General features: G+C 43.8%; 1 protein-coding gene and 1 long non-coding RNA gene across 2 annotated transcripts; both read left to right on the plus strand.

The window, feature by feature from the left end:
* The first annotated feature begins 311 nt into the window (after positions 1 to 311).
* On the plus strand, positions 312 to 2869 carry LOC119377634 (uncharacterized). Its single transcript, XR_005180833.2, has 2 exons — positions 312 to 420; positions 1354 to 2869. It is a non-coding gene; the product is annotated as an uncharacterized LOC119377634 (long non-coding RNA).
* A 3101-nt stretch (positions 2870 to 5970) lies between these two features.
* Positions 5971 to 23083, plus strand: LOC119377633 (uncharacterized; the record flags this gene model as incomplete). The annotated part of the gene is made up of 12 exons (XM_037647013.2): positions 5971 to 6210; positions 7513 to 7619; positions 9298 to 9377; positions 9813 to 9879; positions 10360 to 10621; positions 12010 to 12147; positions 13603 to 13742; positions 14887 to 15087; positions 18541 to 18688; positions 19303 to 19394; positions 19501 to 19577; positions 22903 to 23083. Coding segments are annotated over exons 1-12 (1494 nt in total), but the record flags the coding sequence as incomplete, so codon positions are not given.
* Between the last annotated feature and the right edge of the window lie 4116 nt (positions 23084 to 27199).

Raw genomic sequence — 27199 nt, forward strand, 5'->3', positions numbered from 1 at the left:
TAATATCAAATTAAAATATCTTATCAGCATTTGCTGAGCTTCACACTTGCTCAGAGCTGTCTCTGCATACAGGAGATTTGTATGGCAGATTAAACTCACCTCCGAAAAAAGGTGCCACTACCCCTTTAACAGCTTGCACTGACAAAATTTTGAAAAGAACAGAAAACTACTAATATCATGACCTCTGTTGTAAACATCGCTGTTCATGACATGTTTAAATCTGTGATATGTGGTGCACACTTTTGAGGCTTAGTACTTAGTGTATTGTTCCTGTGACATAACTGCTGCGTAGCTTGCACATTGTTCATCAGTTTATCTTATTTTTGCCTCGTTTAGAACCTGCGAAAGAGGCTGAGGAGGAGGTTGTGGCCGACGTGGAGATGCCCGAGGGACCAGTGCCAGTGGAACAGCCAGCAACAGGTGAGACCTCCAGAATGGTTGAAGATCGGCCCGTTAATGTTTATGGATGCGCTTGAGCTAGTGGAACACGCCAGTCATTTTAAAAGTGGAATAGATTTCAGCTTTTTTTCACCCGGGTGCAGATCCGCAGTAATGGCTAAGCACGAGGATGAGAGTTATATTTCTGGCCACAGTGGCCACATTTCAATGGAGGCATAACATACCAAAGTTCAAAGTAACATACCGAAGCACCCGCATTGTTTCATTGTTTCATTCTTTACCACGCACGGGGCCCCGATTTGAGAAATGCGCTTTCAACAACACCAAAGCTTGAGTGCACGTGATCTTGGACGCTGCCCTGCTGTGGGGCGCTAGTTTCTTATGGTACTATTTAGGCGGGCATTTTGAGCCGACACAAATTTGTTCTTAATTAACAATGCTAGCATTAATTATACGATGATTTAGAGCATTTACGATTCAATTTTGGGATTACCAGCCAAAGATGCAAATTACAGTAAAAAAGTCGCAAACAAAACTTTCGTTGTCAGGGGTCCCTTAAGTTTGACTTAATGCGGTCATCCCACAAGATAGGTCTATTTGATCTAGTTTTTCCAGTGAAGAGTATGAAACCCACTCCAATCTGCTGTATTTCTCTGTGGTCACACCCACAAGTCTTTATGGCATTTCTGTTACTGATCAGGTTGTACAATCGGCGTCAAAAGTTTAGAGACCACTAGGCGCAAAACTTTGAATTTTCCAGCAATTTGTGACTTTATCCAATCGAACTGCAAAGTACATGTCATTGGTGTGTTTTGGAAGCAATCCATAATTAAGGCTGCCTGCCAAAGCAGCGGGAATATTGAGCTTTTCCTTGTGCCTGATGGTCCATAAACTTTTGAAGCTGACCGTACTTGTATGTGCATTGAAATTCTCTCTCTCTTTCGAATAATGCAGAAGCCGAAGGTGCCATTCCCTTGGAACCTGTTGAGCCAACACCTGAACAACCTGAAGACGGCCAACACACTGAACTTTGATGGATCACAACACCGCACTCTAATTTAATGGACTCGTCACTCACCTCACTGTCTACGGCTCGTTGGCAGCCTAGACAAAACTGTTTGAGAGGGTTCCTTTTTTTTTCTCCTCCCTTGTGGAAGTTGTTTTGTACATATATAGCCGGAGTTATTTAATGACAACGGGGTGTAAGGTTAGCCGTGTGCTCATTGAAAAGTGCAGCAGCAGGAGAATGTTTCCATGAAACAGTCTGTGCGCTAGCTTCTTCAGAGGCATATTGTTCAGAGCGCTTGGAAACATCACATTAGACACCGAGATAGGAGCGTTGAGAATGTGAAAATTTCACTTTTTTTTTTTCCTCTTCATTTGTGGAGTTAGTGATAGCAGCCACCAGCAAATTGATATTTATCACACTTTCGTTAGCGCTTTGTGCAGAAATCGATTTGCCGGGAGCTCCCACGACACTGCATCTAGCTTGTAAAATGATGAGCTGTGCTGTGTTTTGTAGTGTTGTCCCAGTTCTGTATTAGAGTGGAATTGGTGGACAGAGTTGTGAAAAATGTTTTGATGCTTCTGTGTGTAGGCTACTGTTCGAATAGATGATTGACAATGGAAATGAAGCTGGTGGACTAGCACACATTGAAGCGTAATTTGCAGAACCCGGTAAAGGTGTTTTCTGGTTATCTTAACCAGCAGCAGCAGCCGGTGAGCTAGTGTAATCATTGATATTTTATAGGCACAACTGATACAGTCGCAATTTGCAAAAGACCAACGGACTAGTACTCAATATGGTGGCGTGAATATTGCCACAGAAAAGTTCATTTTTCATGCTCATTTAAGCTATGGTGTATTGGACCACTTGTTATGTTGGGTGTGCTTGCTGGACATTGTATAGGGGCGTAGACGAAACTGTGTCTTTATGTGCACATTTTTTTAGGTGTTGTGTTTGGTTGCCTTCTCAGTGTTTAGAGGCGAAAAAAATATTTTCCGAGCCTTTAAATCTTGCACTTTGTGTACGGGCTGGTAACTACTACCACAACTTTTTTTTTATTTATTATCTCTGTTTTCAGGCAGGTATTTGATTAGGCAGCCTCAGTTTGTGATATGTGGAAGTCCTTTTTTTTTTTATTGCACATTTCATTGCACATCGCCTCTTGTGTGAGATATTGAAGAAGAGTGCAGTCCTAGGAATGAATTCCTTTCACATGTGCAAGTACAAAGCGTGTCTTGGAAAATTCCATTCGTGCACGAAAAGTGCGGTGGCCACAGCAGTGTGTGAAGTCAAGTGAGAGAGACCGTGGGCAAGACTGAGTGAATGACCCTCCCCCCTCCCCCTTTTCCCTGACCAGATGCAGAATGCTGGCTGCAGTGTATTTTCTTGTATGTTGGTTCTCTACACCATGTACATATCGAAAAACAAATGTCCTGTTTGCAAATAAAGGCTTGTGGTCTCGTCGTATCCGTGACATTTTTTTTATGTATTCATGCTGTGCGTGGTGTGAACTGAAGGCCTTTCTAAAAAAGGTCTGTTTCAGAAAGTGTGGTTCCGAAATGTGAAGGATGACAAAATAATTTGAGGAGCCTAAGACTTGTGCATCAGTTGGTGGAATAGTATATATAGTGAAATTCTAGTACAGTGCTTTGGTAACTAAGACAGTATTTTTCTTTAGATAGGCAACATGAAAGGGAAACGAAGGACAGAAGAGTATTTGGTTGTTGTTGTTGTTGATGACACGTCTTTATTCACATTTGTGCTCTTGGAGGGCTGCGGTGAATGTAGGAATAGGGGTAAGATCAAAACAAAATTGCAAGGCTTGTTTAACATGCTTGTTTATTTGGATATGGTCATCTATTGGTGTTGATCATATGAATGAAAGGTTAACTGAGTGGGTTTTATGGATTAGGCGTTCTTTAAAAATCACAGCATATCCACGGAGTGAATGATGATGAGTGGGCGAAGCTGCGGAGGTTCATCGGTAAACCGTGAATCTTCCGTGAATTCTGCCCAGTACATCATCACCGACGTGAGATCGGGCGCGTTTATACTAAAGGTTCGATGAGTTATGACGACTTGCAGCTCACTTTAATTTTACATGTACGCTGTGAATTTTCATTGTTTAGAAAACCATTGCTTTAGAAAACACCTTGCGTCTTTCGTTAAGCAGCTGGCGTCTTTTTCGTTTTGCTTTAGAAACATCTGGCGTTCTTTCGTTTTGTTTTTACAAAACATCTGGCGTCTTTCGTTGGTTTATTTCATCAATCAACGGCGTTTTGAACAAAATTTTTATTGTTTAATCACGCACAGGAGAAATCTCACCAGGCACTACCTTGGAGGTAAACAATGGCTGCTAATGGGAATGAGAGACAGAAGAAGTCGGCTTTTAGCTAACACTTACACTTCTACAGAGACAGAAGAATTCGGCTTTTAGTTAACGCGCACGCTGCGAATTTTTTATTGTTCAACAACGCACAGGAGAAATCTCCCACCGGCACCACCTTGGAGGTCAAAGGGTAAGACTTGTTACTTACTACTACGAGCACGACGAGGGACGAACGGGTGCCGCCTTAAGGAGCTTCGCCCCTAAAATCATTGGCTATGCCACTGAAATGTACATACAGAATTGGTGATCGCAAATGGTGCAACCATGGGCGCATCTGTACCGATATTAGGAAACACGGAGGCTTAGGACTTGGCGATTTAGAAACAAATCGGGCAGGGACAGGGTATGCACTGTTGTGCAGAGGACGAAAATTCAACCAGTAATGGTTAAGTTAACCTGCTTTCGCTGCTAGATTAGCTACTATGCCGACTGTGTGTGATGTCACCAAGGAGGTTTAAATGCGTGGATGTCGCATCATGTGCCTTCCTCTTCTCTTCATCCTGCCCCCCCCCCCCTCTTTTGTGTGCATGGTGCCCCTTCCATGAGGATATTGCCAGCCAGCTCCTCTTTCCGTGTGATATATATGTGTGTTATTCATACGTGTTTGCATAACTAAAAAAGTTCACAGCATATCCACGGGTGAATGATGAAGAGCTTGGGCGAAGCTCCTGAAGCAATCATGGTTACACCGTGAAATCTTCAGTGGTTTCGCCCAGCAGTAATCAAAGCGATAGCCCAGTACATCATCAAAGACGTGACAAACGCTGTATATATTTATACAAGAAATCTTATTAATCGTAAGTGGTAGCTAGACGTGGCCTCCGTTCCCCCTTCATTATAACGGCTTTATGATCGGTGAAGTGATGGATCGGTGATGGGTCGTAGTGGGATGTCTGCAAAGACGAAGTAGTGGGCAGTTTGCAAAGGTGGTTACGCCGGACAACGGAGACATGACAAGGTTAGACTAAGAGGAGCTTCGCCCCTAAAATCTGAAATAAGTGAGGCTTACTGCTGAAACTCGACGCATCGCTTTACCTAAGGGGCCCTGCAACACTTCTCCAAGTAGCCATGGAATGGCTTCACTATAGGAGTTTATTGCCTCACGAATCGACCGCCGCAAAATTTTTTACAATCCGTCCAGTACGAGCGGAGTTTTGTCGCACGCTGTAATTTCTTTCTCTCTTTTCTCGCCCTGACGAAAGCGCTGGAAGCTAAGCAGGAAGGGATGGCACGGGGAAAGAAGGTACGTCACGCACGCCTCGTGACCCTAAACACTTTTTTTTTTTCTTCGAACGCGCGGCGTACTTTCAGTGCTAGGGTGCCTTGATGCGCGTTTTGTCGCACACATCGAGGCACACTATTTCAGTGCGATCGCGCGCAGCCTCCCGCGGCGGCCGCAGTAACTACCGAGCGCGCCATGTTCAAATCAGCCAATGACGTGGAAAATTGAGTCAATGACCAATCAACGTGCCAAGGGAAGAAGCTATTTTTAGCTGACTTTGACAATTGATTGTAGATCCCAGGCCGCGTGCTGCGATATAATGTTTTGCTCGCGTGTTCTTGGGAGCCTCGACTACCGATTGGCAGCGTTTTCTGAGCGGCTTCCTTTCTGAGCATGCTGAAAAAGTGTTGCAGGGCCACTGCACTGCGTATTTTATGCGAATGTAACACTGCGAGGTGGGAATAAAGGGACGCTGCGTGCCGCTTTGAACGTGTTTTCCTCGTGCACACATGTGTGTGCAACACCCACGAGACAATTCGAAAAGTTCATCTAGCAAAGGAGAAGTGTCCATGCATTCGTCTGCTATTTTATGCGTCATGCCGTGGCGCCCGAGATCACCATGAGCATGACAATAATAGTAAAAATAATGAGAAATTTGAGCCGTGAAGTATAACAAGAAGTTGTTAAAACTTTACATTCAGCGACATTTTTAATTCGATACCTTGTCAATGAGACCATATTGTATGAAACTCTATGAATGAGACCGTGCTCGGAGGCAGAATTTTGCTAGCTGCTGATTTCGCGTTTTAACAAAAACAATTAAAATCAGATATATTTGGTAACTGAATGAACAATAACGTTGATAAGCATAAGAAATAAAATTCAAAAGAAAAATACAGTACAATCATGTTTACGCAACTTTCGCAGAAGTGCTGGTGACTTCGCGGCTTCACCGCATCTCGGCGTCTGTTTTGTTTTGTACGAGCGCGAGCGGCAGGCTGGTTCACATTTTTGTTTACTAAGTTGATCCGGCTACCGCGCAGCCAGCTCCTCGGCGCTGTTACGTTTTTTATCTTGCCCGGTTGTCCCCGTTTGAGCTCTCCACAGATGGCACGAGTTCCTCGAGACTGCAAGCCTGCTCTCTAGGCTCTGCGAACGGTGTGTGCCCGCCATCGGGCTGACCGGCTGCTTCAAGTAAGCGCGCATTGCCTAATTGTAACCGATTTTGTCGCACATCTTTTCGCGTTTCAAGCGTGCTTCTTGAGCGTTGCCTGATCGTCGACGATACTTCTTGCGTGATACATCGACGAGGAGTCTGCTAGATGCAGCGATCTAGGGGAATTCATCCCAAACATGCTAGCGCATACCTAGCGTTGGCATCACTGCAAGACGTGAATGAACCCTTCGTACCTTAATTTCACTACGTTGTGAGAAATTTTCGGTAACGTTCGTCGCGTCCGTAACTCTTTTCTTTTCTGCAGAGTCGGGGATCCTCGCGTTAAAACAAACCCCGCGAACATATGGGGCGAGTTATCCGAATCAGCTGTTGTGCAGAGAAAACAACTGCTGTTGCAGGCGGGCATACAGCGATCATATTCAGAAATGGAGGGCTGCGCCTTTAGATGCCTGGCATCGACAGCTGAATGCGTTCTTCAGCAGCGCCTATGCGAAACATGATCAGCTGCACAACGGTGAAATTTGTAACGATGCCGAGTGACCGTAAGCAACAGCTTACCCCGTGCTATGATACTCGTGCTTCGCATGCGTTTTCACGTAAAGGTCGGTAGGTTTTACTTGGTGACTGTGCGTCGAAGAAATACATTAGTGAAGATATCTAATTTGTAATCAGAAACTCGCTTTTGAATACTAGGCACCTATGCGAGTAATTTATCGATGCTTCACAAACTGTTCCTGCCGCGGTCCAGGAACATAATTATTAAAAAGACAAACCAAAACTTCTTCATCCAAATGTAAAAAAAACTCGGCTGGCAAATTTTACGTGGAAGTAGGTTAGTTTTGCGTGGTATCCCGTTTTCATATTATGCTTTTCTGCATTGTTAAAATATAAGCAGATAATTCAAAATGTGTTGCAGTTTGGACATAAATCTTTGCACTGTAGTACCCTCTCCCTTTAAACAAAAAACAATGATCATCCTGTAATTATGACTTGTGTATACTTTCTGACAGTTGTGTTCCATGACTTCAAAAAAAAAAAAGAAATAAAATCACCTTCACAAAGCACTGGCATTGTATTGCACTAAAACTGCACACCAAGACCTACTTTCTTGTACTAGTCATCAGGTCTGTTGCAACAATACAATGCCATATATTGCCCAGCTAAAATGAGTACATATGAGCCTCTCATCATAATATTGGAACCGTCACTGTTATCAATGCATCTGCTCCTTTTACTTGCCAACGTGGTAAACCTTGCCATTTGTCGAAACTACATTTTCACGCATGAGTACTTACCTGTTGTTTGATATTCGCTTTTAGTGGAGCCGGGCATGAGCTTGCTTGGTGCCGCAGATGAACTGAAGTTCGACATCGAGCACGATGAAGAAGACGAGGCTTCTGCAGAAGTTAGGAGAAAAGCAGAAGAGGTCTGTCTATTCATTTTGGTAGCGTAAGGAACAGAATATGTATGGCGCAGCTGCTGTATCATAAATGTGCAGCGCTTAGTTAATACACCATTAGAAAAAGAGTAAAGGGTTATAAATTGCAAAAGACTTGTACCGCTGTCCAAGATGCACAGCATCTTGCAAAACTATCACATTACACACCTGTTCAGATGCAAGATTAGGAGTAAAGGTGCCAATGTTGTGGCTACATTTTATTCCTGTGAACACTGTTTACACAGTTAAATCACAAAGATTTATTAGGAAATTCTTGTAAATTGGGCTGGAATAGCAAAAGAGGGACTGTTGCTATGTGAGTAGGTTTAGCATGCCAGAAAATAAGAAAAAATTAAAGATATTCGGCATTGTCACCAACTTCCGATCATATATTTTAGCAGCGTATACTCAGTATAAGCTACGCTCTTTGAGAGGAACTAAATACTAATCTTAGTAAATTTGAGAGCTGTTCCTCCACCAAAGCAGTTCATGTACAAAAGAATACATTCAACTCTGGCATTTTTTTTGTAGCGGCAAAAAAGCCACATGACAGAAAGCACAGTTTTGTAAGATTTTTTTAGCACTACAAACTGGTTTAGTGCTGCTTTTCAGCACCGCTCCAATGTAGTAGACATTGCAGCATTTGTACATGCTCTATTCGCCTTACTGTGATGTTACATAAGCTGCCTGGCTAAAAGAAAAGATAACGGGAATTATCTGGTACATGAAAATTGATAAAATTGATGCTCAGTAGACATTAAGGCGTTCTCTGTGTCAACTTTCTTGACTAGCACAAGAATTTCTTATATGAATACATATAAAATATAAAGGTGCTGTTCTGGTGTTGCTAAACTTTCAAGAAATTGTGTAGCAGTTCACTACCGATGCGGCAGGCACTGTTAGCAAACAGTACAACACTGATAACTAGGAGTGTGTGAATTTGAAGTTTTCAGTTATGCATCGAATATGAATGAGACAACTGCCTTCGAATATCAAATATATATTTGTCATTAAGAGGTAGCAAAACATCAAGTAACAATAGCTTTTCTTACTCTTTTAAAATAAATTAATGAAACTGCATTTCACTAGGTAGCAGCATGCTGAAGAGACTTCTGGTAATGCACTCATTACAAATTATCACGTTGAAAACCTAACTGCTCGAGATGTTCTGAAAGTAAGCACTCACTCTCCACACATTGTTAGAACACATCCGTAAGTGGGAAAGATTCTCTCACTTAGCATTGAGGTAGCAGGGCACACTGTAACGCTTGCACAGAATCCAAGGGTGCAGTTAATCTTTATGCGACAAATTGTGATAGTGATATGCGCTGACCATCAGGCATAGAATGATCTGCTACGATAGTGAATACATTAGCCTTTTCAGAGCCTCGGTCGGAAATTCATTACAGTTGCGTTTTCACTGTTGTAGGTGTGAAATGGGTACATTAGCGATGTTTTACTGTAAAAATAACAATGCATAGCACTTGTCATTTGTTGCTTGTTTGAATATTTGAATTTGTGCAAATCATTGCCTCTTTAACTGCCGGTTTGATCATGGCTGCATATCCAGGGAAATCAGAATATGCATTTTTCGAATCGAATGTGATTTGAATAAGGAGAATACTTGCGCACCCTTACTGATAACTGAATTTCATTCTCATTATAGCTGCAACAAGCAGTTGCAAATGGCTTTGATGACCTGGAGGGACTGTCAGATGACGATGATGAAGACCTTTCTGATGACCAGTGAGTTGTCTTGGCTTTTCTTCTCAACCAACATTACCAACGACAGAGAAACAAGATTTACATTTGTTTGATGTGATAGAAAGTTGATGGAAATGTTACTATTCTTTTTTTGAGCCAAGTGAAGAACTCGAGATTGCACATGCATTGGACAGTGTTGTATTCAGTTTTGGCTTTGCATCTGCTCTTGCATCCCCAGGGGGCACATTTATTCATTGATATAAATCATGTACCTAGTCTGCTTGTTATGTGTTGTGGTCTTAGTGGGCACACTTCACGGCATTGTTTTTGTAATGCTCACTATGGTTTTCTCAGTGCACCTTGTGCAGCTACGGCTTGTTCGTGCCCCTTGTTGTAATGTTTCTCGTGATCTCATTAGTACACATGTAGATTGAAAGTATTAGCTTCTGTTTGTTTACCAGTGTCCTGTATTTTCAGGTACTTCAAACCCCCTGGAGTTATTGGTTATGGTGCAACAACTTCTACTCCAAATCAGGACGGGCAGGTAAGTTCTTGACTTCGGCATATTTAATAGTATCTCATTTGCCAATTAATTGCAGTAGACCCTCATTAAATGGAACCCGAAGGGGTCGGGAAAGTATGTTCTGTTTAACAGGAGTACAATTTACAGAGAAATAAACGGAGGAGCAGAATTCAACTACGAAACAAATCATATTAGAGGTAGTTGTTCTAATTAAGCAGCAATTCCATTTAAGAGATTTCTGTTTACTGAGAGTCTACTGTATGTGAGGGAAAATAAAGTTATGAAAGAAATGGTAACTGCCTAATCACGCCTTAAGCTCATGACAACAAATTATGCCAGGCACTACAGACACTAGCAGAAGATTTCGTGGTCAAATACATAATTTCTGTGGTTCAGCAGTGTATCATATTTGAACTTGTCTAATGCGCTACTTCCTTCATTCTGTGCCATTATGCTGTTTATCATAGCCAATGCAGCTGCTTGCAATGAACTTTCCCCCAGAACTACGCGAGGAAGCCTTTTTCCACGCCACACTATGGCGTGGCCGCCCACCAGAACGTGCCTGGAACTCACGTCCCCGAGTTCAACACGTATTCCGACAACTACACCAATGGCCTGGATCTTGGGAGTCCTATGCAGCAGGGCTACGGCATGGGTGACGGCTTGAATGGAGGAAGCAACGGCATGCACCAAAATCCTTCTGCACCCCTGAACGGTCAGCAGCCTACTCATTCCCACGGGACTGCCTTGACAAATCAGTCAGGTGAGCACAGTCCAGGTCTTAATGTGGCTAACTGCTGGCTTTTGTTGGCTAATGTTGTCTAGTGTTGTGTGTCAAGGCAGTTCTAGGTAAATAGAGGTAATTAAAAAAGTGCTAACACATTTCTCTCACATGTACTGCTAAACAACCACCGAATTTTTTGGCAGGGGTATTCAAGCCATTGATCGTGCTCACTTCCAGAAGGTTTGCGCCCTTCCATGAACCGCAGTTTCATTCATGAAGTGAAAATCGGCAGCAGAGTTTTTTGGGTGATCGCAAAGTGACAAAAAAATTATTTGTGTTGTTACATACACATGGTTTATTAGTGAGTAACAGCAAGATTAAAAAAAAAAAAAACTATACGGCTGTTAAAAAATCATGTGTTGAAATAAATGTCTGCGTAGTTTACAGACGTACAAAAATAAGTGCATGAAGTGGCGTTAGGTGGAAACACGGGGGGAGACAAGCCACTTTTGATCTAGTCAGCATCGTCTTGCTGCGCACACTTTTGAGATGTCGCTCACTCACCAACATCTGAGTCTTAACTCGCAAGTAACTCCTTGTACGACGGGCTGACATTTACTGAATCAGAGCGGCGATTCGGAGGAATCGCCACTAGACTCACTTGCGCCAGAGAAACCAGCGCGCACTTCCATAGCACAAGCAAACTGTGCGGGTGACCGCACTGAATGTAGTTGTGAGCACATCCAAAAAGCAAAAACAAGTCCGAAACCTATAATAATCATTCGTCTTATCGCCAACGAGATGGAAGTGGTTCTTGTGAGTCCCCGAAACAGGAAATGCAACCACAGCGGCATCGTTTGTGTCAGTCAGCGCCTGCACGGAAACAGGCGTAATCGGGTATCAGGGTCCAATAAACGAGGGAGTTACAAATCGGTCACATTTTGAAAGATTCTAAACCGGAAAGCCATCAGTTTTGCAAGCCCAACAAGCAGGAACTGGCTGAACAACGAAACCGAAGCTAGCCGGCACACTGCTGTAGTAAAGCATGAAAAAAAAAATGGAGAGACTTCGGCGCAAGAAAAAAATTCCACGTATTCTCACTGTGTGGCAGCACATGCTGAGCAAGAGGAATTATTGAAAAAGGTGCGCTTTAAACATAGAGGCAATGACATACATGTACGTCTTTGATCATCCTGTGGCTGTTAGCGGATGACGTACAACTCTTTGTCTTTGACGCTCAAAGGGTTAAAAGTGTTAATGTGACATACATGTATTAACAAGAACCAACTATTCTTAATTATTGTTCTTACTGTAGAGTACTTGACTTTACTCTCCGTTCGTGTTACGTGGCAGTTTTCTCGACACTACCATGTGCTCATTCCAGGCATAGGGAACGGCGAAAGCTGACAATGTATTGTCTTTTCCAGATGACTACGTTCAGCTCGAAGTGATGTACAAGGCACGAACGAGAGAAGTCGAACGACTCAAGTTTGAGCTGGAAAATGTGCGAGAGTCGTCTAGAGCGGAGATCACATCATTGCAGGACAAGGTGACTACCTTGCAAGGTCTGTGGCAACTTATGTGTTTCCTTTACATTCAAGAAATTTTAGTGATTGTGAATGTGCATCAATAACAGTACATGCAGGATGTGAAGGTGAAATGCACAGGAACACCTTTAATGGTCCTGTCTTTGCAACTCACTTGCATGAGCGTCTGAGCATTTATTGTATAGGCCCATGAAAGGGCCCGAACCTTGTCAAGATCAATTAAAAAGAAGTGTCGCCCTTACACGAGTTTACAGGGTGTGTTTTACCAAGTACAACAACCAATTTGGTAAATTGGCTAGCGGAAGGAGGACAGCCTGTGCACAGCGCACTCCACTGTAAAACACCGAATCAGTAATAAATCTAACAGAACTCTTACCATGTTTACTCGAATGTAACGAGAGTTTTTTTTCCAGATTTTTGCTACCTGAAGTCGACCCTCGCGTTACAATAGAATACTGAACTTCTATATTTTTCTTCTTGGATGCAATGAAAAGTCATCCTTCGCGTTACAATTGTGCTCGCGTTACAACCGAGTAAATACGGTACATTTCTTCATCCTTATTGAAAGTAGGTGACTGATGTAATCAGTTGGACTTACTTTCATACATAAGATTTGTCTGGAAGCCTTTGTCATATCTGTACAGTAATCAATGGCAGAATACTAAATGCATTTTCCTTTTAAAGCTACGCTTTATCATATACTCCATAGTTGTATAGCAAAGTAAATTTTGTGAATACCAGCTAGTTTACCTTTACGTGCTGGCTTCAGTGCAAGATAGATGACAACACGGTACACTCTTCCAAACATTTTCTTTTTAAGTGCAATGTGTTGTCAGCTTTGTACCTATTTCCATTTTGTTGAGGCTGGCTTATGTAACTCATGTCAGCTTGCCCAAAAAAAGGCGTGTTTATTGACTTTGTTTCACTAAGGCATTGCACCCGGGCTAAATTTATGGAATAATTTGCTCTCATGCTTGAAATATGTAAGCCTCCTGGTTAGCTCAGTTGTACAACTTTTCGAAACTGAAACATAGCTGTGACACCACTGCGTAGCAGTCATGTAATTCTGTGTGTATTTTCTTAATGGGAGAATGGTAGACATTACTTGTTTTGTTGTGGCATATTACCATGTAATTTAAAAGGGTCTATTATCCCCAAGACTGTTACGTTTCTAGATAACTTTGAAGCCTCCCATTTTGACCACTGCTTTAGGTTAACTTGGTTAATTCAAGCGTTTTGGCAGGTTCAGTCTTTCTCAACGCAATATAATTACGTTTTTCACAGTACGCTATTTTAGGAATTTTCAGCTTGCCTACTCGCTTACTTTTCAATGCTACCTTTTTTTTTTGTTGTTTCCTGTTGTGCCGCTTCTGCATTCATATCTGATGGAGTTGGGAGCAGTATTGTATTGACTGCAGTGTTATTGGAAAATATTTTGTCATGTGCCTCATTTTTCTGCTGCTCTTTGTACAGCCAGTGCAAAGATGTACATGGAGAACTGGAACCAAGCAAACCAGGCCTTAGCAAACAAGACCACCGAGAATGCCGAGCTGTCTGTCAAGCTTTCCACACTCCAGAACCAGCTGGAAATTGAAACTAAGTGCAGAGAGGAGGTTAGTGTCAGTTGTGAAGTTTGGAGAACTGATCTTTTGCTTTGGCACTGTAGAACATCAACAGAAGACCTGTCATTGAGTTCTCACTCAGGTGGTGCTTTCTGGAAAAAAAAGGGGGGGGGGGCATTATGTATAGTAGCTTGTCACTGTTGGCATTACTGGAAAAACCATTGTGTTAGTTGCCTAGATGCGGCAACACTGATGGTTAGATGACAGTACAGAAATTTAAAAGTATTTGACTGTATTTGATGACAACAATAGGCAACCAAGACATCATGCAGCTTATCTACATTATGCATGTATCTGAACTGCCTTGAGAGCATCGTGCAAATTTTCAAATTTGCAGCCACTACACTTGTCACAAATTGTTCCGAGTTTGTCCTCTGCTTTCTCAATGTGTTGGCAATATTTCTCATCAGTGCACCCTGTGCGCCGGCTTTCACACAGAGAACTGTTTTCACACTGGCACTGTTGAAATGGCTTAAAATAATCGCCACTCAGCATGTGTGGATTTTGGTGCTGAAAGTGTAGTATATAATCTTGGTACTCAAAATTAGGTCACTTATATAGGGTCAGGTGATTCGTGCTAATGCCTCATTTACGCTTGTATTTCTCAATATGGACATGAGGATTAAAAAGGCACAACAGTGAAATGAGAGATTGGACCAATGATTACTTATTTGCCAATGTGGTTCTGTAAATGCACATTTTACATAGTCTTGCAATATTATCAACTTTATGCTTGGATTAATGTTAGTACTTTGACAGTGGCAGTACAGTTGTGGCACGGGATCATTCCTGACCATGATGGTTACTTTTTGATGGAATTTAGATGAAAATACACATGCATAGTTAGAACTAGGCACACATTAAGGAATCTTGGATAGTCAGAACTAACCAAAAGTCTTAGTTGAATGAATGAATGAATCAGTTTAATGTGAGAGTGAAAGTGCTGAAAACAAATTAAGGCATGTCAAAGCAAGCCATTCATTTCAGCTGTCATTGGAACGATAAAATAATCAGAAGTAGTACTGACATTTGTGTCAAACTTTTGAGATGTGCTTGTAGTGTTAAGGAAATGTTTTCATTTTAATTTTTGCTGTTGATGTTTAAAGCAGCTTTTTGTTGATGCATTCATTTGCAGCACATCGAGAAGATGAAAGTGGCGGAGGCCACCATCAAAATGCTGCAAGAGCAGGTTTCAGAGTTGAGCAGCTCAGATGCCCTCGTGCACCTTAAGAGAGACTATGATAACTTGTTGCAAACACGGAAGCAGAAACACCAGGACGAAGTGTACAACTTGAACGAGAAAATTGACGAACTGAGCCGAAGCTTGGCCGCAAAAGTGAGCTTTCTTTCCCTATCTCTTTTTTGACGCCTTCTTGTAGACTGTGATGAATGCTTCTAGGTTCATATTCTGCATTTACTTGCGACTTTGGCTGCAGTGCTTTATCTATCATTATTAACACCAGCTTATTTCAACCCCACTACCAAGAATTTGGCCTTTCCCAGAACACTCTTAATAACGCTTGTCCTTATCCATTAAACCCTTTTGTTGGCCCTCACATTTTCTCATTTCGTCACTTTTGCTGGGTATTTAAACAGTATAGACCGCTTATAACGTAAGTCGCCGGAGTCGCGAATATCCGCACTATAAGCGGTACCGCACTATAACCAAAACAACCTTCTTCAAAGGCTGCACTTGCGCAAAACGTGTTGAGCATGTAGCCTCGCGTGTCCGATAACCGACATATGCGATTTGGGGCGCTTACAACCACTTAAATCTCCGAATGTTCAAAAATTAGCCGCCAAAGACCCGCATTGCCAACGAAATGAACACGCGGGGAAAAAAGCAAACAAAACAAAGTGCCATCACGGAAATTCGCCGACTACGTTTCAGGCCACCTCGAGGTATGCGCATTACACAGAAACCATGTCGAATCGCGACCGAAATTTCACGTGCTGAGCGCGGTACCGATCGTTCGATTTCACGGGCGCGCACGCGATGTCCAAGACATTGCAATCGAATCCGGAACCACCATTCGAGAGTTGCTTGTGCCAACCATGCCCTCGTTTTCATTAACGATATGATTCCCTTCCCTTCAAGTGCAGCCATCGCAAAAAGCTTCGTTGATTCCGCACCAAACCGCAACTTTTATCGCCCGCGACCGCTACCGAAAAGCAACCAACGCTGATTAGGCCTAGCCTGCGGTTCAGCATGTTGTCGCGGGAAGTTTGTCCAAGACAACATGAAGGTCGGACGTCGAAAAGATCGCACTCAAGCACTAACCCAAGAACAGCGCGCGTGATACGAAGTTTGTGTTCGCGGCCGGGAGATCAACGGCGACAAAAGCCCGCCAAGCTCGTTTAAGTCCCCGCACTGGCAGAAAAGGCGAAAGCTCGCGTCATGAAGCCGCAAAACTTTTCAATTTGCGGACGAGGTAGCAAACGCGATATCTGTAGCAAGTGTGATAACGACGACGCTTTTCCCGACAGGAAACTTACTTTAAAGCGCACTTGATGAGGACGCGATCGTACGTTCCACGCGGAACGCGCTGCCGGCAAGCGGCCGCGGAGCCTTGCCGCCGCCGGTGCAAAGGCTACTTCGTCGCCTAGGCAACCACCATCCTTCCCCACTCGGCGAGCCCGCACAGCGCTGCCGCGGTCTTTTTCCTCCCTTCGCCCCTCGTTCGTTCACTGTGCGTGCCCTCGCCCTTCGTAATGACCTCGTCGCTCCCTCCCCAGCGGCGTGCCTCCTTTGAGAACCGCACTCGCTACCGCGTTTGTCAGAAATATTTTCCCGCGACCGCATTATAAACGGTATTTCATCTTGGGGGACTGCACAATAAGCGGTATGCGTATACATGCGGTTCTATGGGAGGGTAAACGGGAGTCGAAAAAGACCGCATTATAACCGGTCCTGCACTATATGCGGTCACGTTATAAGTGGTCTGCACTGTATTATGTTCTTCAGAGAGTCTAAAATAGCTTATTTTGACTTGGATATCACAGAGAGTGAACTCTGTGATGTCCCGAAACAGGCAGTGACATGCTTTGTATTGAAGTTCATCTCATCGAGGTTTAACTGTACAGTTGAACCTCGATATATCGAACGGCACGGCGATCGCGAAAGAGTTCGATATATCCAGAATTCGATATAAAAAATCACGTAAAAAATGCGTCAAGAACTTGTGGAAAACAACCAACGAACCAATCGTGGTGCAGTAAATACTCACTTGAAGATTCAAACAAAGTATTTATTGTGTTGGCTTAAAATACTGAAAAAAGAGTAGCCTGCTTTTTGTTGGCAATGGCGTGTTTGACGACTGCGTCCTCAACATAGTCCAGGCGATCCACAAGTGAAAGGCCGGTGCCTTCAATCGCGCTGCAGTGGCGGCGCGCAAGGGCCAAAGCGGCTACGACCTCAGCTGATGTCGGGAGCGGGGCACCATCAGCGCTTGCGGGATCCACCTCGGCAGCGTCTTCATTCGGCTGCTCAGCGGTAGCTTTGGCGACGATCTCTACGTCCGTTAGCTCCGCCGTTGTACCAGTGGTGTCGTCACCTCCAACGAAGTCTTCGATGCACATGCTTTGCGGCTCCGCACCAACAAAGCTCTCCAGCTTGCTCCACGTTTCGGCGAGCTCGCTTTCTTCATCTGCGCATGCCAACTCAGCTTCCTCGGATTCTTCCACTGATGCTTCGTCAGTGCGTCCACCGAAGCCCGCATGCCGAAAGCAGTTGGCTATCGTCGACTGCTTGACGTTTTCCCACGACGCCTTGAGCATTTGGATGGCGCCCAAAAGATCGATCTTCAGATCTTGGCCCATCCGGAGTCTTACAAGCAAAATGTCGATCAGCCGACGCTTGTAGATAGACTTAAATGTGCGGATAATGCCCTGGTCCAACGGTTGGAGCTTCGAAGTGGTGTTGGGCGGCAGAAATACCACTTCGATGTTGCTCAGCTGGGCATCGGTGTGGTGTGCCGTGCAGTTATCGACGATAAGGCATACCTTCCGTCCCTGACGCACCAGGTCCGAATCCCACGCCTTCAGCCTGGATTGCTTCCAGTTTTGCTGCAAAAGTCAGGGTCGTCCGTTTCTTCGCGTCTGCAGCCATCGCTACACACACCACAACGCGCGGCAGGCCTAACACACGAGCACAACAACGACCGATGCGACGGATGCCTGGCGATACTATCAAGGAGGAGCTGGTGCAACAAGTGCAGTGCGTCATTGCTGCAAGGCTGCGGCGTGCGTAGCGCGCTACGTTCAAGTGGCGCACTCGGCGCCATCGATGTGTGCAGCAGTCGTAAACGCCCACCGCGCTACCGCTATTTTCGAGAGTTGCGGGAAAGCTCGCCGCCTGTCAACGGAGCGCGGCGGGAAAGCTCGCCGCCTGTCAACGGAGCGCGGGCGGTTTGGGGTGGCCGAGTTCGATATATCCATTATACGTCAAACTTCGTTCGAAATAAAAAATTAAAAATGCATGCGATTTCCCACATGATATAGGAACCGTTCGATATAGGCAATAATTCGATATGTCCGTGTTCGATATATCGAGGTTTGACTGTATGTGCTTACAGCCAGTGAAGTCACATTGTTGTTGCTCTTCATTACAGCCGTTGCTTTCTGAAGTTGTACCTCGCATCCGCCTGTAGTAGTGTCAGCAACCACATGTGTTCACTTATCATCTTCCTTACATATTTCCATCAGCACCACAGCACAATTCTAAAGCTCTCGTGTGACGTTCCGCTTTCTTTGCCTTGGTTACAAATCCTTGCATTGCTCATGGCTTCAGGGTGATGAACTGCGGATGTGCAAGGCTCGTTTTGAGGAGCGCGAGAGGCAGTTTGAAGCGAGGCTTTTGGAGAAAGCTGACACCATCAACCAGCTCACGCAATCGCTGAGCAGCAGCCAGAAGCAGTGCCAAGAGTTCTTGGAAAACCGTGAGTGTGATGGCAAGAGGAGGGCTTTTGTGCTTCCAGAGGCTTGGCTGGATTAGCTTCTTTTCAGCAGTTCAAAAGTGGATTAATGGTCGAGATCCCTCTGAGCATAAAAAGAGCTGCGGTAGCCTTGTACTCATTTCGTACTTTCGTTAAAAATGTAGTAATATACCCATATTCAAGCCATATTGCTCAATGCGTTTAGGAATCTGATATCTCAAATGCCACAGGCGCCGCTTAAAATTAGATACTTCGGACAATTAACAGCAATGTGTAAGCCTGCAGCAGTAATGGACAGCAGTGCTTCGTCAACTGTAGCAAAGATACTGTAAGTTTGTGTTTCAGGTTTGAAGTAATTGCCATTTATCTCTCTCTTACTATGAAAAGTTGAAAAGTAACAGCATTGCATTTATAACTGGAATGCACATTATGATCAAAGATGTTGCATCTTTCATTGCTGACCATGAGCAATCAAGTGCATGTTGGAATTGAGTAAATGCAGTAACTTGGCTGATTGCAATAAAATATTTACTCTCTTTGAATCCAATCATCCAAAATTAGCTACATGTTTTCCGTTTGCCTTGTATATACGTAATCGTCAATTTTCTTGTATCAAGGGACACCCCACGAATCGAGACAGCTCCTTGAGCAGTTCCAGGTCCTCCAAGAAGAAAGGGGCAAGGAGAGACAGAGATTAAAACGACTAGAGGTTGGTCATCAGTCTTCATCGTGCCTGCCAATACCTTTGCCGCTGCATCTTCCAATACGTACATTTGAGGTTGTTGGACATCGAAACTTTTCCGTAACTATTTCAGGAGGGAGTCGACGACCTCTACCAGCTTCTTGTACCCAAGGCAAACATGGCGCTCTGCAATCCTGAACTGTCAAAGAGGTGAGGAAAAAAAAATGAACTTTGGTCTGGTGCACCAGTGTTTGGTGTACTCGAAACATCAGTGCCCTTCCTAATGTCATTTGTCATCATATTATTTTTTTTTAATCTGAAAAGAAATACTTGAATTGCACTTAAGGGCATGTGTTGTGTCTTTAGTTATACAGACACCTCTATTTGCAGCTGTCATTGGCTGATGTAATGTGTGTAAACTGGTCACAGAAATAGACCTTAAGTGAAAAAGCGAGAGAGGAAAAAATTGACAGCTTCGCCACAAGTGGTGCCAAGCCTAAAAGGACAGTGAACTGGGCGGTCTTCCTTGTTTTTGTTATTTTTCCCTTTTTTTCTTCCTCTCTTTCTTTCTGTTTCTCTCTGTTTTTTTTCTATCTCTTTTTCTTTCTTTTCCTCTTTTGTCTATCTTCATCTTTATAGGCGTTTGTCGAATAGCAAATTTTCTCACTTTTTATATCTCTTTTGTCTTTCTGAAAGTGTTTCCCTTTCTTTCTTTCTCTCTCTCTCTTGTATTTATATACCCTTTATTGTGACCTCTCATTTTGTATTGAGTCTTGGGGCGGCATATATAAGAACGTACTGCTTCGGCGTCCGAACTACCCGCCCAAATGCCTGGACCCCACATCTTTCCTCTCCATATTGTTTAGACGACTTTGCCGCAAAAAATGTGCTGTGGGACTGTCTCTTGGCTATCATTACTTATTGGGTGTGAGGAGGTGAAGCTAAGTGTACTGTCTCTTGCCTATGACCCCAGCAAACCTTTGGTTTGAGGAGGTGAAGCGCAGTTACTTATTTTGCCCTTTGACCTGCTCGGAGGTGTGATGAGGTGAAGCAGAAATTAAAACTAGCCAAACATGTATACACTGTTGTCAATTACGACCACCCTTTTAATGTCTTCTTCCCTTTCTTTCTTCTCTCCTCTCCCCTTTATTGCCATTTTGTATTGAGTCTTGAGGCGGCACGTACTGAACTTACCTGGACCCGTTTAGACCACTTAAAAATGTGCAGTGTGGGAATCATTACTTATTCTAAGTGTAATGACCCCAAAAAACCTTTGGTTTCGCAGTTACTTATTTTGCCCTTTGACCTGCTCCAGAAATTAAAACTAGCCAAACATGTATACACTGTTGTCAATTACAACCACCCTTTTAATGTGCCATTGTTTTGCACACCTTCTCATTTTACGAGACAACTAAACTTTGGTAATTGGAATATTCCACGGACTAACAACGTATATGGTGAATGTCTTTTATAGTTCATCGGTATTAAGATCTGGAATGCTATTCCTTTTGAAATAAAAATGTCTTCTAATTTTGCTAAAGCACTAGAAAAACACTACTTAGAACAATTAATTTATCTGTGAACGTAACGTCATGTTTGGTCTGACGACTGATTCTCATTTTGTACAGCGAAGCTGTTCAAGCAGGCCATAAAAGCTTTGGTGTGTATTGTACAAATGTGTACTAAAAACTATCATCGTCATGAGTGGGTGTATGCCACAGAAATTGGGTAAATCTCACAACTCACTGCTGGCCCTTTAAAAATGAGGAAGGCAACAGATGGGCGGCGAATACCAATTAAGATTTCTAGACCAGCAATGGAGAAAAGCTTTAATAAACCGTCGGGATTAACCCAGTGATAAATGCCATCTGGCCGCACATGTCAGCTTCGCTGAAGCATCTGTACCGAGTGCTTCGGCATTACGTACGAGAGAACACCGGGGAATGGTGAAGGCAACGGTGGCTGCGAGAAGGCCCCGAAGCGATGGAAGCCCTATGCTAACGATGACGTGCCCATAGATCTATGGGAGGTGCGAACACTCGGTTTCAGTGTGAGTTTCCGTCTCTGGAGTTCGGACATCCATGTCGTGTCTATGACTGTCTGTGGTTTAACTCGAACCTCGCTGCGCTGGGAAGCAACCCAGGAACAGCCTAGCGTCCCCTAGCTAAAGCCTAGCAACAACCTAGAAGCAACCGGATTAGATTTCAGAATCGTCCAGCTTCATTGTTTCAAGCCTTGTGCGACTTAGTGCAAGCTTAGTCATTTTTTTTAGTATGTACATAGGGTTTTCTTTCCTTTTGTTCTTTCCTGTGTTGTAACACTTTTTTTTATTCTTTTATGTGGTTATTTCAAGTTCTATATTGTTTGTTTACTGATTCTTTGTTCGATATTCGACATTATATAACTTTACTTAGTTGTGCTTTTCCGAAGTGCCATTAAAAAATGTTACTTTTTGGACACAAAGTAGCCTGTGGCTATGGGTCCACCCAGTGTTTGCAAACTTTGCGTAGAAAAAAAAAAAAAGAGGGAAATAAAATTAAATTTCTTTTTCTCTCTCTTTCTTTGATTCTCTGACTTTCTCTCATTCTTTCTCTGTTCCCTTTCTTCTCTATATATATTTCTTGCTTCCTATTTCTTTCTATCTGTCTCTATTTCTTTCTCTTTCTGTCTTTCTTCTTATCTTTCTCTCTTTTCTTTCTGCTATGTGCTTTACTCTATCCACTCCTTCTTTCCCTCCTCCTCAGCCTCACTTCCCTTTCCAACCGCTTGCTATACTATACTATGCAACACTCTGTTATGCTCTGCTAGCATGCCTGGATAGCCCAGTGGTTATGATGCTGGCCTTTGGATCGTGGGTATGCGGGTTCAAATCCCGCCTCGTCAAGAAATTTTTTCGCCAAAGATTTCCCTCTATCTATCTCTTTCTCCTCTTCTTTCGCTCTCTCTGTACATGTTCTCTCACCCATCACAGTTATCAGAATCGTGCACTGGACAAATCGGTGTTCTGTGAACGAAGCAGAAGATGAAGAGGATGAACAGGAAGAAGATGATGAACATAGTGCATGCTGGTTCATTACGATGATAACTTTCTGGGGATGGATTGCGACCAACGGCTGGCATAAACAGCTCTGCTATTGAAAGAGAAAAAAAGAAAACGTTTGTGTGCGTGCACAATCTTCTCAAACATCTTGTGTCTTGGAGGCGAGCCATAAACATTGTCCACGTGGGTGAAAACAGCTGTGTGGTTTTCTGAAGTGGTCGCTGTCTTCAGAAGATGTCAACACCTGATGTTCGTTGTGACAACTAAACATCGCATTGGGATGTGCTCTTATTGTCAAAGGATTCTGCCACCAATTTAGTTGTCATTTACAACGTATCAGCACGACAGGTAGACGAAGGGAAGTGAAATGACCGTAAGTGTGGTTGAGGTTGACCTAACGCTTCACACAACACGGCAACCCACTGCCCGTATGTCGCTCCAGGTTGATTGATCACTCACTGGTATTGTATAGTTTCTTTGCGCATTTTTTTGCAGTGACGACAACCTAGCGGCTCGGTCGCTCAGTAAGCCATCCTCTGAGGATCCTATGTGGAAGGTGCGCCTGTGCTGCCGTGAGGTTGGCCACCTTCGCTCTGAGGTCCTAAGGGCAAGGGACGGGCTCTCGCTCGCTGACAAAGAGCTTGACGCACTCAGGAGAAAGCTGGAAATGGCAGAGGTATGTTCTTTGTTTGTTTTTATTTGCTGTTAACAGGTGACCAGGTGTATTGTAAATAATAATAATTGTTGGTGTTTTACGTCCCAAAACCACGATGCGATTATGAGAGACGCTGTAGTGGAGGGCTCCAAAAATTTCGACCACATCGAGTTCTTGAACATGCACCTAAATCCAAGTATACACAGGCCTCTAGCATTATCACCTCCATCAAAATGTGGACGTCATGGCCAGGATTTGATCCTGCGACTTTAGGGTCAGCAGCCAAGCACCATAACCTCTAGCAGCGGGTGTGACCAGGTGAAATCGGAACATTAAGTAAATGGCTGCTTGGAAAGGGCTCTTTTTGCTGGTATTCTAAATGCTGGTACACAGCATAACTGCATGCTTCTTAATGTGATGGCCTGTAGGCCTTTAAATGATAATATTATGTGTACACCTTTAAACAAAAATTGACAATTTTAAAACACATGTCGAACTGGAACCCATGAACTTTTAAATAACAGAGTGTGAGACTCCTTGAAGGAGTTCAGCCTGCAATGCAGCCACCACGAAGAGTTCTTTAAAAGGCCACCTGGGCACATTAGAGACTGGTAGGTTTATCTATGCTCATCAAAAGTTTCACTTCTACCATGCCTAAAACCAATTTACCTGGCACCAAGATATGGTGTACTAGAATGGGGCAGTGTATCGTCTTCACAGCAAACCTTTGGGCAAACGGTGATCACTCTTGCGATGACGACACCACAAGGGTGCCACAGTGGAACAGTGTGCCTGGTGCCACGGAATTTGAATGTGCAGTGCGAAACTATCTGCGTATTGAGTAAATGGTCACATAACCACATTGAAACTAAGTTATTTGCAACGATTGAAACACTATAACACATTTGGATGCATTATTGCAATAAATAAAGCTGCTTCTGCGTCGTCTGAGCTTGCACAGTTACTGTCGCAGAACAAATGTTCCGGATAGTCTGCATGCTCACTGTTCTGATGGAAGGGGACATAAAAAAGCACTTCGCTGTTTATTCCATGTATATGGACGCCTGTCTAGCTATCACACTAATTTGAAGCTGTGCAACAAAACACACGAAGAGGTCCAAAAGCATAACATTAACAGCTAGCATCAGGTGAGCTCCACGACCACCCATCGCCTGCATTAACCAGGAGAATGTTCACAAGGTTCTCGATGTACAAAAATATAAAGCTCAATGGCGAATGCTGCTTCATTTCTTTAGACATTTCGCTCAAAGGGGGACCAAAGTGCAGGAATACAGATAAATGCTCCGCAATGTATTCGGGATGTTGGATGTATCCTATGTGAGAAGCGCGGAATCCCAACTAGAGCACTGCACGGGCCGTGATTTCCGGCCGGGCCCGGCCCGGGCCCGGAACTCGTTCGAGTTTACCCGCCCGAGCCCGGCCCGGTGATTCAATACGCGACCCGGGCCCGGCCCGAACCCGACAAAAAGTTTCGCCTACCCGGCCCGGCCCGGCCCGACGGCATATCAGGCCCGACAGAGGCCCGAGCCAATAATATAGGTCCAGAACACAGAATCTACAGCAAACTGTTTTAAGTAGCAAATATCTACGCTTTGTTGGCGAATATTTCGCTAACAATTCTACTTTAACCAACGGTAATTTCGTGTAAAAAGGGGTTCACGGTGGAAACAGTTGAGTGGACATACTGGTACAATGAACGTTTGGCCTACTATCACTGGTCTAGTACTATAGTTATGGTATACTATAACTTTTTTTTGCTAATGCAATGGGGATCATCAAGAGCGTTTTGTAGCAGATATTGCAGCAAGGAAAGTGATTTGCAGCATGGGTTTAGTTTCGATAGGAAGTACAATAAAAACAGAGGAGACAGAGAACAAAACGTTCTCTTCAATTTGTTTTTATTGCGCTCTTTAGTGAAACTTAAAACATGCTCTAACGACAAAGGCAATCGTGCACCCGGCTTCTGGATATGTAACACGTGTCTTCAACATTTTAACACCTTGCCGCAGCAAGATAGAGGAAGAAAGCCAAGTTTATTACCTTGTTGTAAATACACTAACCTAGATAAAAAATAACGAACCGTGCGCACCACGTGTACTTTTAGAAATACGTATAGGCAGCCGAAAGGACGAAAAAAGTATTTGTTGTAGCATTCTTTTCAAGTATCTAGAGATTCCGGCTTTAAGCACGCCATCCACCGTTGCATCACATATCCTGCCGCGCTAAAGTTTCTCGCACTGCATACGCTAGCCGCAGGGGTGCACATCTGCCTTACGAATTGTGAAGGTGTCGGCAGTCGTTGTTCTTAACATCCACCACTGGAGCAAATTTAGGATGTCTTTGTGGACCTCTACAGAATGAACGTAGCTGTGCAGCTTATCCCTTCATTTCTATCGTTCCCGAACGTCGTGGCACTATTCAGTATCACCTATAAAACTCCTCTTTGAGGGCTTCTGCTTGCAGTTTTCAGCAGTGTATGTTATGCACGGCTTGCAACACGCTCTTTTTTTCGTATAATAATGCTCTGTGCCTTCCTAACGATGTTGTACTGGTAAAAGGTGACCACTGCACTACGTGGGTAGGACTGGCAGGAGGTGGACGAAGCGATTTCGATCTGCTTTGGTGTTCGTTACAGTTTGGTAATAAAGGCGCGAATAAGCTTCCCGGCGCTTACTCATTGGATGCCTATGGTTCGAGGTAAAGGGACATCACCGGCACGGAATTCGTAATTGCCGTTTTGCAAGCCTAATATTTCGTCAAATGAATATATTTTGCCTGACGCCTTATGCTGTTGAACCTAGCTATTCCTGCACATTCCAACGGTGTTGCGGCAGTGTCATGTAGCTCTCACACTATAACTGTATAGCGCAGGGGACCCAAACGCGCGGCCTGTACGCCTCTCCCTAAAGGCCCGCGGGCCGCACAGGACTGTCTTCGTCCCATTTTTTTCATTTTCTTATAACTATGTTCTTAAGCTACAAGGCATGACAGGTCTAAAGCTTTTGTCGTGAGGATCCCTGCGGCCACCATGTGTTGATACCAACCGTGAAACAAAACTCTATATTTCAAAATCGGCGTCCAATATCAGTCATGTTGAGATAGTATCGATAGTTGTGGAATCCTGCCGCGAAATACCCTTCAGAAACAACACACATGTGATATATGGGAAAGTGTTCTTTTAAATGGCAACGTTAGCTGACATTTGGTATGACCTATCCCCTTCCCCCCCCCCCCCTCCCTCCACGCCGTTTAGCTGCGTTACTGTGCGGCTCTGCGGGAGTAATTTTTGTGATGCGGCCTGCTAGTAGAGGTGGGGTTTCGACCCCTGATATAACGGAAAAAGGCGAAAGTGAAATGTTAAAAAATGGGCACACCAAGTTGGCTGCGCGCGCCATCTCGCGCCCACATGACCACTGGGGGCCGTTACGAAGCCACGGAAAAGAATGTCTGATAGGAATTGTATGTAACGAGACTCGTGCACTCCTTTCGTTTAGTGGAAGCCTGGAAATTTCAAAAAACGCTCCCGCTTGGGAGCTCTGTGATCGCTCTTGCGATAAGTTACAGGTATATATTTTTTATAATACATTTATTACTGCCATTACAGGATAACATTTGGGATATAAGATGGTGCTGAAATAAATAAAGCACTGATAACGACATGTTAACTATATAAGCGTCGGGTATATCTACCTTTAGTTCGGCCATTCAGATAATTCAAGTAGCCCCATATGCAAGGAGCGAAAGAAGATCAGTACTTGTCTCTAAACAGGGGCGTAGCCAGAAGTGGGGGGAGGATGGGGGGGTTCAAACGCCCCCGAGATTTTTTCATTTTTGCATGTGTATAATACACGCACACATACAAACGCACACACGAACGTACATAAATCATGGTCGGACCACGCCCCCCCCCCCCCCCCCCCCCCCCCCGAACAAATTTCTGGCTACGCCCCTGACTCTAATAAAATTTCTCCATAAAGCTTGCCCCACATAAAAAAGCGTTTTTTTTTTTCGGGACAAAATGTGAAACATCTGTATGTATGCGCAACGTATGTGGAACAGACTTGACGAGACACTAGAAAGAAAAACAATTTCTCTGTTATCAGTAAATTACTTTTG

Source organism: Rhipicephalus sanguineus, unplaced genomic scaffold (assembly GCF_013339695.2).
Source record: "Rhipicephalus sanguineus isolate Rsan-2018 unplaced genomic scaffold, BIME_Rsan_1.4 Seq5239, whole genome shotgun sequence".
Taxonomy (NCBI): Eukaryota; Metazoa; Arthropoda; class Arachnida; order Ixodida; family Ixodidae; genus Rhipicephalus; species Rhipicephalus sanguineus.